This window comes from Triticum dicoccoides, chromosome 5A (genome assembly GCF_002162155.2).
Source record: "Triticum dicoccoides isolate Atlit2015 ecotype Zavitan chromosome 5A, WEW_v2.0, whole genome shotgun sequence".
NCBI lineage: Eukaryota > Viridiplantae > Streptophyta > Magnoliopsida > Poales > Poaceae > Triticum > Triticum dicoccoides.
Window position 1 is genome coordinate 513634091 of NC_041388.1, and position 10973 is coordinate 513645063.

Here is a 10973-nt window from a genome sequence, read left to right on the forward strand (position 1 = left end):
TTGTGTATCCGTAGAGTGTGCACTTTGAGTTTTTTGCAATATGACAACGCGTGGGTTCAAAACAAGGAAGCATGTTCTTCAGTACCCGCCAACAAAAAAATGTTGACTTTCGACAAAACATTTGAGTTTCCACAATGCTTTCCAAACCCTACCCCGGGCAGCGACGGAGCAGCTGGTTATAGCTTTATCATCCAACACAATCTCAACTAGTAGCTTGTACGCTGACCGCACAAAGTCCAGGACAGACACACGCTCCTTCTTCGACTTTATGCGACCCATTTTCCATCTTTTTAAAAAAGGATAGAATACCCTCTAAGGTGAACTCGTATTTACAACTATTAAGCTTCCTACAGAGGGAACCCTCTTGTGCATCGAGGCTAGCGTACCACATGGGATGCAGTTATCAGATGACCTTTGTTTTTCTAGGGCATTAGTCCATGCTTGTGTGGTGTGTACCGTTGAGGGGGTAGGGGGCTTCGTACTGTGATCGATGCATGGGCGAACGAGGATACACTGATTTCTCTCTTGATTTTTGGTGGCGCTGTGGGTGTGACCGAGAGGGGGTGCCGGTTGATTTGTGAGGGGAAGGATTCGTTGCGCTGGTGGTTGTCCTCTGCTCTGTGTCACCCTCCTTCATTCAACTTGCTAAGGGAAGGGGTCCATTTGACTGTTGGGTGCACGCTAGTCTTCCTCGGCTCTGTTCGATGACTTAATTTCATCCTTCTGTCTTTTACTTGATGTTGCTTTGGTTGTTGCATTCATTGTGGCACTAGGGATGTGTAAGTGAAGATTATGGGGCTCTGTTCTAGTGTGTGTTTGGGCAGTCTTATGTGTTATCATCGGTTCGAATGGTGTTGGTTCTTTTCATCTTGAGTGTGAGTCCTTTTTGTCGGATTAGTCTGTCGGGTGGGTTGGGTTGCCTCTTTTTTGACCAATGCTGGTGATGGTCACTATGTATAGGTGTGTGAGCCAGCACTTGGTTTATTTGTATGGTTTCCCATCTTGCCTTGAAATTCAAGAATATTCTTAGATTTTAGCAGGATGCCACCATCATGAAGGAAAACTCGAAGCTCAGTACATCTAAAAGCCCACATAAGTTAAAGAAAACATTGCATAACGTTCAACAAACACTAACAATATAATCACCTAAAGTAATAATAAAGTGGACCTCAAAATAAATGCGGCATGACTAGACGCGTATTCGCTTATGAGTACATGTTACTTGAAAACAATTTAGTTTCACTCAACAGTTCTGTAGTTCTCAGCAACATCTTACAAATGTCAAACATTACACCATTCCCAAAATATAATAGAAGATACAACACTATCAAACTTTGTCAACAGTGCAACCAATGACGATCAATATTTTTCGTCATGTTTCTTGTTGCTTGTCTCGGTTACATAATTTGGCTATCAACCATATTATATCCTACTCTATATATCTAAGTAAACGACCCCACTTAAATGCACATACAGGCAGAGTCAGAGCTATTGTCACAAATTTGGGCAGTCTAGGCCGAAGGAGAGCAAAATAAAATAAAATAGGCTATGCTAGCTTGGTAGGCCTTTTGGGTAGTGTTTTCTGGTGGGTCCCTGCATACACGTCACTCACATCATTAAGCATATGCATGTCTTTCACATATTAATATTTAATATTTTTAATTTTTTCAACAACAAATAATTGTGCCTGGATGTCAAAAAGGAATATAACACGCATCCATCTTCTATTTATCTTTAGGTTTATTAATGTTTATATGGTGAAACTGTGGCATGGTATTATTCTCATATGTTTTTTTTACAATTTCTTCGCTATAAATTTTCGCAGCAACGCATACGTGTATTTATACCTAAATAGTTTATCCACACTACTTTTATTTCTCCCAACATACACACATGCCATCCCATCACACATGTCACCTCATAAAATCATTTCCCCTACTTTTCAGTTGCATGCTCCACCTACTACCTATTTTTTCTTATCCATGCAACTCATCATATAACTAGTCTATGTTTTCACTCCCTGTTTGGCAATCACACATCCGAAGTTAAGTAAAACCATAATGTAAGAACCGTTGGCTATTTGGTTAAGGTACCATAACCTATCAGGCATCATATTATTTTAAAGTTGTAATAAAACAGCAAACATGAATCGGAGGAAGTATCATATTTGACGTCTTGTTTGTCTTCTTTAAAAAGAATTTCTTTCCTTGGTGAAAGACTTCGCAGGATTAGCCAGACGCCTATGACGATTTAATCATTGATGTTTCATGTACATATGCGTGGATGACCATGTTGCCTCAGAATTTTAAGAAACAATGTGTTCAATATTTTTGGATGACTTGGTTCCAATTTTTAAGAAACAATACTGTATGTCTTTTTCCCCACAAAAATCCCTTTGTTACCGAGACCTCCGATACGCTACAGTGACACAGAACCACAGGAGAATCTCACCCGTCCATTAGGCCAGGTGTCATCCATCCGGCCGTTGGCGCGGGCGTGCCACCTCACCCGTTGTCGTCTCCCACCTCTCGTCTCCTCGCCCAGCGATCCCCACTCCCACCTCGTTCCTCAGATCCCCATTCCCGTCCAAGAAAAAAAAAACTTATACTGCGCCGCCTCCTCCCCGGCCGCTTCCCCGCGCTGCCGCCGCGCTATCCGCGGGACCTCCTCTACCCGTCTCCCCGCCCGGTGCTGCTCACTGATTTCGGCGATCCGCATTGCGGGTAGGGTTGGGTTGGAGTTGCCGGCCGATCCGCGGCCCCGAAGCTCCGTCGCACGGTTCTTGGGGCTCGCGCCCGCGAGCGCTGGACCGCGCCGGCGACCTGCTGCCCGGACTTCCTGCCGCGCTGCCGCAGCGGGCACGCGGCGATCGCCACTGGTTGCGCTTCGAGGTACGTGGCCCTAAGCTGCTTGGCACGTGGTTGCTCCGGCGCATATAGATGTGGATACTTCGGGGAATGAGCAGCGAGTGCATGCAGGGCCGAATCGGGGGCTAGGCAACAAGATCCGGCGAAGAGCAACCCCTGATCGGTTGCTCTCCACCGCCACTCCCGGCAATGAGTAGCGGCGGTGGCGGCGGCGGAGGAAGCCCCAACAACTCGGAATGGCGCTTCAACCAGACACTCCGCAACGTGCAAGGGTCAGTCCCTGAATGAGTGCAGTCAATAGTACACCCCTCACAAAGGAGTATCATGATTTAACAGTTAGGAATATAGAGTTTGATATATGAAATAGGAATACATCAGTATTTCAGCCTTTTGGAGTACATTTTTAGTTTAAACATCGACGGCTTCTGTCCACTTACGTAGTGTTCCTGTCTAAATTTTACTCCATGATCATAATTAGATATACCACTTACTGTCTGCTAGTATTGCAAAGTCTGTCTGCTTGTAACCTTATAGCAAGAGCTTGTTGCTATTTTTACCCAATTCTTTGTCAGAATGCTCAAAGGACGAAGCTTTCCTGGGAAGGTTATGCTAGCCCGAAGATCCGAGCCAATTTCACCTCCTGAATACTCCCCACGCTCTGAGAATGATCGCTATGAATATGAACAAAATGAAGGCTCACAGGAGGTAATGTGTCATTTCTCGGCATTGCTTTGTGACATATGATAGTCCAGATTGTAATTGGTGATATTCTACTTGTTCAGGTAGAAGGGCAAGCATCTGGAAATACGACTGACAACATCAGTTCTAAGAAACCAATTTCACCATCGACAAGTAGCGTCAATTCATTACCAGATGCCCAGGGTTTAGTTTCCGGGGCTAGAGCAACAGATTCCGCAAGGATTACCAAATTCACAAATGAACTCTCTAGGCCAGCTGTTATATTAGGTATGCACAATTTCTATATAGGATTGATTCAAGAGTTGTTAAGTGTGCAGAATTTGAATTTTGAAATCAACATTGAATTTATTTGCTGGTTTGGAAATTTATTATTTATATGTAGCTTCTATTTGGTCATTTTGATTGCAACCCAAATGAAAAAAAATGCAAATTTTACCAGAGTGACAATCTAAATATGGTGAGTTGTTTCCACTGACAGATATTTTTTCTCACTTTAGGTGATTTTCTCAGTTTTAAAGTTTTAACCATGCAAAATTGTTTGTAATACTGAATTACTGAGATGGTAGTAAATCTGAATTTTATATTTACTGAACTTGTGGCATTATAAATTAGTTTATTAATTCTTTACTGGTTAATGGGCACCATATTTTTCTAGTTTCAGGTTTAATTCTGATTGGATTTTACGGTAGTTGTGTACTTATACAATATTGTTTTTCTGTTTAATTTTCATAGCTTGTCCACAGAATTCAGTTGTCACTCACTGTTCTACTTGATTATGTAGATAAATTGCGTGAATTATCTTGGAGTGGCGTGCCACCTTATATGCGACCTAACATATGGAGGCTTCTTTTGGTGAGTAGACATATAACATGTTTATTGTGAGATAATGTGACCTCTTTCTAGTGTGGTGTTTCAGTATTGAATTTAATAACAGTTGGCTACAGGGATATGCACCACCCAATGCGGATAGAAGAGAAGGTGTTTTAACGAGGAAAAGACTTGAGTATGTTGAGTGTGTTTCTCAATACTATGATATTCCGGATACTGAACGCTCTGATGAAGAGATTACAATGCTTCGCCAGGTAACATTTCAGGCCTGAATTCGCATCACCAGGTCTGCCCATTTTTCATAGAATACATCAATCTTTACTCACACACTGTCTTGTAGATTGCTGTTGATTGCCCAAGAACTGTCCCGGATGTTACATTTTTCCAGGATCCTCAGATTCAGAAATCCTTGGAGCGCATTTTATATACCTGGTGAGGCACTGCACTTGTCTGATTCATCTTGATTCTTCAATAAAACTGTCCTATATATATATTTTTGAACATGCATTCTGATTGGTTCTGCTAAAAACACTAGCCTTTTTTTACCTCATAGTTAGGCATTGCACTGCTTGATGAATTCTGGTGGAAAATGATCAGATGGGTGGAGTTTTTCATGAAACTTGACCTCTGATGCTGCCAGAATAATGATTCTTCTTTGCTTTTCTCCACTATTTCCTAACACAACAATGTCTCATTTTCAGGGCCATCAGGCACCCTGCAAGTGGCTACGTCCAAGGAATAAACGACCTTGTTACACCATTCTTGATTGTGTTCTTATCAGAGCACTTAGAAGGCAATATGGACACTTGGTCCATGGAGAACCTTTCTTTGCAGGACGTTTCTAATATAGAAGCAGACTGCTATTGGTGTCTCTCGAAGTTTCTGGATGGCATGCAGGACCATTACACCTTTGCACAACCTGGAATACAACGCCTTGTATTCAGGTTGAAAGAGTTGGTTCACCGAATAGATGGTAACGTACTAACGTTCTATCGATTGACATATATGACTTCCCTTCCTATTATAACAATTAAGTATAGAAGGTAGTTTGACAATGGATCTCCTGGTAATAGATATCAGTTTGGCTGATACTCAAAATACTGACATTGTCCTGTGACATCTTCCATGTATACAGAACCTTTATCGAAGCACATAGAGGAACAAGGGTTGGAGTTCCTTCAGTTTGCCTTCCGTTGGTTCAATTGTCTTCTGATACGTGAGGTTAGTCTAGTCAAGGGGCGTTGCTTCCATGTGATGTTTACATTGATGTCCCTTAATACCTCATACTGCTGCAGGTTCCATTTCATCTCGTGACACGCTTGTGGGATACGTATCTTGCTGAAGGAGATTATCTACCAGATTTTCTCGTGTACATATCAGCTAGCTTTTTGTTAACAGTAAGTGAAAGTACTCCTTGCCCTGTACTGATTGTCTAGTATGTTCCCTGTTTTCATTGTGTGCAATCCAGCTTACGGATTTCCACTAAAGATTTGGATTCAGAGTGATGTTCCCTTTGTCTCTTTCTTCCCCAGTGGTCGGAGAAGCTGCAGAAGCTGGATTTCCAGGAGATGGTCATGTTCCTCCAGCACCTCCCGACCAGGAACTGGGCGCACCACGAGCTCGAGATGGTCCTCTCCAGGGCGTACATGTGGCACACCATGTTCAAGAGCTCGCCCAGCCATCTTGCCAACTAGGAGGACTAAGCGGCTGTTGATCATGCCTGGGAGCAGGCGGCGGAGCAGTCCAGCTTCCGTTGTAATGTAGACTCACATATACCCTTCCCGGAGGAACAATGGGGGAGTTTCATGTTTATTTTGAGTGCTGTATTATGAATATCTGCTCCGATTTGTATATCTCGCTGTGAAACTACCGTCTCGGTGATAATGAATATATCTCATTGGTTTTTGATGCAATTACCGTATTCTTTTCAAATCTGATGGCCATTTTGGCATTTTGTTTGAGTTATTTAGAGTTCATAGCCCAAACTTTCTGAAACTGTTACTTTGTCTGAACATGCAAACGCAGGCCTAGTGTCACACCGTGCGCAATGTGTTATAGACATTACAGAATGTCCATCCGCAACAAAGATATCAAGATTTCTATGACAGTGTTTGGCCGCCATTATAATCCCTTTGCTGGACTCGAGCACTCGAGAGGTCATTAGTTGCGTGCATTTCGCTGATATTTGTTGATGAGAAGAAATAGTTGGGATTCTACAAAACACACACGCACACACACCAAATCTGCAAAAAGTTTTGTCCCGGTTCGAGAGGTTGAGCAAGCCAACCAATTCGATGTTTTGGTGCAACTGTGAAAGGGGTCGCAGGAACCGGACACCGGATTTAGAGGGTATTTGTTTCCAGGGACTTATTGGTCTAGGGACTTAAATAAGTCCCTATAAGTCTCATCTAAACCAAACAAGAGGGACTTATAGGGACTTAAAGTGGGCATTTGGGACTTATGAAATAAGACTCTCAAGGAGGGACTTATAGGGACTTATAGTTGTAATATGGTCTTATAGAGACTTATAAGTCCCAGGAGCCAAACATGTAGGGATTTTTTAGGGACTTGGGACTTATAAGTTGGGACTAAAAAAAGTCCTAGGACTTATGAATCAAACAGGGACTTAATAGGTAGTACAAATCAAGTTTTTAAATTTCAAAAACAGAGAAAATTTCCAGACCTCATAGAAGTACGCAAACTTTCGGAAATTATTTCAGATTTTGATGTATCAAAATTCATTTACTTTTAATGATTTTGATTAAATTTAAATATGCTTGAATCTGTCTCGAAGTTTTGAGATTACAAATATTTTGAATTTCTGTTAACCACCGAAAAATTCGAAATTTTCATTGAAATTTCGAACCCTCGAACCCTAGCCCACCACCTCATGCATGGGGCCACCATGTTGTGACCTCAGTGACGCCCCCAGACCAAATGGCGTGGTGGCCGTTCGCTGCCGCGCCCCGCCGCCTCCGCAGACTCGCTGCCGTCGCCTTCTTCTCCGCAGCGCCCTCCCACGGCTGCCCGCTCCACGCCGAGCTCGCACGCCGCGGCGCCCCCGCGGCCGCCTCGCTCGCCCTCTATTCCCGCATCCGCGCCGCCACGCCGCCCACCCCCTACACCTTCTCCCTCCTCCTCGCCGCCCTCGCCTCGTCCGCCTCCGGCGGTTGCACCCGCCTGGCCGCGCCCGTCGCCCACGCGCACGCGCTCAAGTGCGGCGCGCTCGCGCACCCCGTCGTCACCAACTCCCTCCTCAAGCTCTACTGCGCCCTCGGCCTCCTGCCCCACGCGCGCAGGGTGTTCGACGACTCGGGCGCCGCTCTGGACGCCGCCTCCTGGAACACCATGGTGTCCGGCTACGGCAAGAGCGGCGACCTGGCAGCGGCGCGGGAGGTGTTCGGCAGAATGCCCGGGCGGAACCTGGTGTCCTGGAGCGCCATGGTCGACGCGCTTGTGCGTGCGGCGGAGTTTGACGAGGCGCTGCGGGTGTTTGATCGGATGATGGGGGAGGGTTTCAAGCCGGATGTGGTGGTGCTGGTGAGCGTGCTCAAGGCATGCGCTCATCTTGGTGCCGTCGAGAGGGGTCGGTGGGTCCATCGGTATATGGAAACAGAGGGGTTTGCAGGGACGCAGAGGAATGTCATGGCCGAGACCGCCCTGGTGGACATGTACTGCAAGTGCGGGTGCATGGAGGAGGCGTGGCGTGCTTTTGACTCTGTTCGCTGCCGTGACGTCGTGCTGTGGAATTCGATGATCGGGGGGCTTGCGATGAATGGCCATGGCAAGCGTGCTCTTGAATTGTTCCAAAGGATGCACGAAAAAGGTTTTGTGCCAAATCAGTCAACCTTTGTTGCTGCTTTGTGCGCGTGCACCCACACAGGTCGTCTGGACGAAGGGAGGAAAATTTTCCAGTCGATGCGGCAGCACGGGATCGAGCCACAGAGAGAGCACTATGGGTGCCTAGCTGATCTCCTTGGGCGTGCAGGACGCGTTGAGGACGCTGAGGCTGTCTTGTTGGATATGCCAATGGAGCCACATGCGTCGCAATGGGGTGCGCTGATGTCGTCATGCCGGATGCATAATGATATTACTGTCGGCGAACGGGTTGGGAAGCGGCTCATTGAGCTAGAGCCACAACATGGTGGTCGTTATGCTGTTCTCTTCAACTTGTATGCAGTCAATGGTCGATGGGAAGATGCAAGAGCCATTCGGCAGACGATGGTGGACAAGGGAGCGAAGAAAGAGCTGGGTTTCAGCTTCATGGAGTGAAATGGTTGCTCCATGAGTTACACCCCGGACAAGCCAGATCTATGCACTCTTGGTAAGATACTAATGTCTCGTACTGGTGTACTCCATCTGTCCGGTGAAGAGTGTACATCTAGAGATTTTAGGACAAATTATGGAGTGAAGTAAAAAATGCATTGGAAAGATGCAAGCCACCGTCTCTTCTTCTTCTTCTTCTTCTAAGCCTTTTGTCCCAAACAAGTTGGGGTAGGCTAGATATGAAACCCTTTCACGAGGACTTCCCAGGAGGTCACCCATCCTAATACTACTCTCGCCCAAATGAGTTTCATACCCAAAGGACTGGCTAGTTTTTACGTTGGCTCGCCAAGCCTATCACAACCCTTATATATGAAACCTTTTCACGAGGACTTCCCAGTAGGTCACCCATCCTAGTACTACTCTCGCTCAAATGGGTTTCATACCCATGGGATTGGCTAGTTTTTACGTTGGCTCGCCAAGCCTATCACAACCCTCCTCCTTTACCCGGGCTTGGGACTGGCTATGCTTAAAAGACATAGCCGGAGTTGCAAGCCACCATCTCTCTCCTCTTTAATTACCCAACCCCAATGAGCTAAGTGCATGTAGAAATTAAGAAGACCATGTGTAGATTGTTATTGGTCTTGATTACCGTGTGATGAGAGAGAAGTATTTTTTCTACTTTAAAGTGCATTGGAAAGATAGAAATACATTCTTTTGTGGACAAATTTTGAAGCCAAATGTACACTCTTCACCGGACGGAAGGATCTGCCTTGATGTCGACAATAGTGCCTTCTCTGTCACTTGTGAGGCTATCTATGGCAGCTTCATGTCCTCCTGTGGAAAGAACACAAGCTAGTCATGGCCTCATGGGAACCCCATCACGTCTTTTCTGCACCTGTTAACGTTTATTTTTCTGCTCCGGTTACCACCTGCAGTGACTGCTGGCGCTGTTCAGGTGCAACTTATTCTTGCCTGGAGAAGAGAGTGGCATATGCACCTCAATAATGCTTGTCAGAGAAGCTACAGAAGCTGATTTTCAAGAGATGGTCATGTTCCTCCAGCACCTCCCGACCAGGAACTGGGCACGCGCCACGAGCTCCGAGACGGTCCTCTCCAGGGCATACATGTGGCATGCGATGTTCAAGAGCTCGCTTGGCTATCTCGCCAGCTAGGAGGACTATGCGGCTGTTGATCATGCCTGGGAGCAGTCCAGATTCCGTTGTACTCTAGACTCACACATTCCCTTCAGGGAGGGATCTTGAGGGAATTTTATGTTTGTTTGGATTGCTGTATTATTAACATCTGCTCCGATTTGTATATCTTGCTGTGATAATGAATAGATATGGCATTGGCTCTCGATTTCTTCATATTGCTCACAAGTTAGGAGGCATGTTCCTGGTCGAGTTTGTGACAGCTGACAGTATAAATTAACTTGCTTGATGGCAGCGCCTTAATTTCTATCTGCTTTTACTTTCCATGAACATGTATGTACTCTACTGGGCCAAGGATGTACTCCGTATGAAACTGTCAAGCTGAACTCTGAACCAGCATGCAGCCCAGTCTCGCACCATCCGCTAATGTGGAACAGAGCGTCTTCATCCACGGCAAGAAGTCTTCAGTGACTGTGTTCTTGTCTATTACACTGTTCAGGTGATGTAGATAGGGCCGGTAGGGGAAGTAAGGAATAGTTTTTTTTAGGGAAGGAAGTAAGAAATAGGTGTTTTCTTGCTTTTCATAATAGAAAAAGATCAACTAAACTAAATCAGAGATTGTCATAGAGATTTACAGGACTGGTATTTATTCTTGGCGATGAAATGGATGGAATTTCTTGAAACATCATCAACTATAATCGAATTTGGAAAAAGGTTTTCTAGCTGCTGCAATAAATCAAGAAGAAAGCGGGCGCAAAAGAGATGCTCAATGAGAGAGATTCTAGACCGGTCATGGTCTAAAAAAAATGATCACTCCTAAAAGGGAGTTAACTGCTTCAAAGCATACATGAAACTTATCTCATAGAGTGACCTAGCCCCCAATAGCGAAGGATAGCTATTGACTTATTGGGAAATAAGCCTCCAATACATGCTTATCTCAAAAAAACTACTTCATTTTAGGTTTTCATGGCCGATTCAATAACATAGTTCGCACACCTCTTTTCAATTCTTTGGAGATGGTTGTCATTTATCTCTTCTTCCATATCCCTCCTATTTAGTAGAAAGGTTCCTGCTCCAGTTGGGAAAGCAATTTTTTGTTCAAATAGTATGTCTTGGGAGCGGATCATCTTAAGAATCAACCCATGGATTTCATATGAATGCT

General features: G+C 45.0%; 2 protein-coding genes across 2 annotated transcripts; both read left to right on the plus strand.

Annotated features, from left to right (window-relative positions):
• The first annotated feature begins 2553 nt into the window (after positions 1-2553).
• On the plus strand, positions 2554-6307 carry LOC119302455 (GTPase-activating protein gyp1-like). The gene is made up of 11 exons (XM_037579489.1): positions 2554-2891; positions 2979-3139; positions 3440-3572; positions 3650-3833; positions 4348-4418; positions 4511-4648; positions 4735-4826; positions 5096-5367; positions 5530-5615; positions 5690-5791; positions 5927-6307. Exons 2-11 carry the CDS (start codon positions 3057-3059, stop codon positions 6086-6088), a joined length of 1323 nt encoding a protein of 440 aa, XP_037435386.1. The 5' UTR covers positions 2554-2891; positions 2979-3056; the 3' UTR covers positions 6089-6307.
• Positions 6308-7331: 1024 nt separating this feature from the next.
• LOC119299824 (pentatricopeptide repeat-containing protein At1g05750, chloroplastic-like) lies at positions 7332-10019 on the plus strand. The gene is made up of 2 exons (XM_037576964.1): positions 7332-8718; positions 9596-10019. The coding sequence occupies exon 1, from the start codon at positions 7332-7334 to the stop codon at positions 8664-8666; it is 1335 nt and encodes a 444-aa protein (XP_037432861.1). The 3' UTR covers positions 8667-8718; positions 9596-10019.
• Positions 10020-10973: the final 954 nt, after the last annotated feature.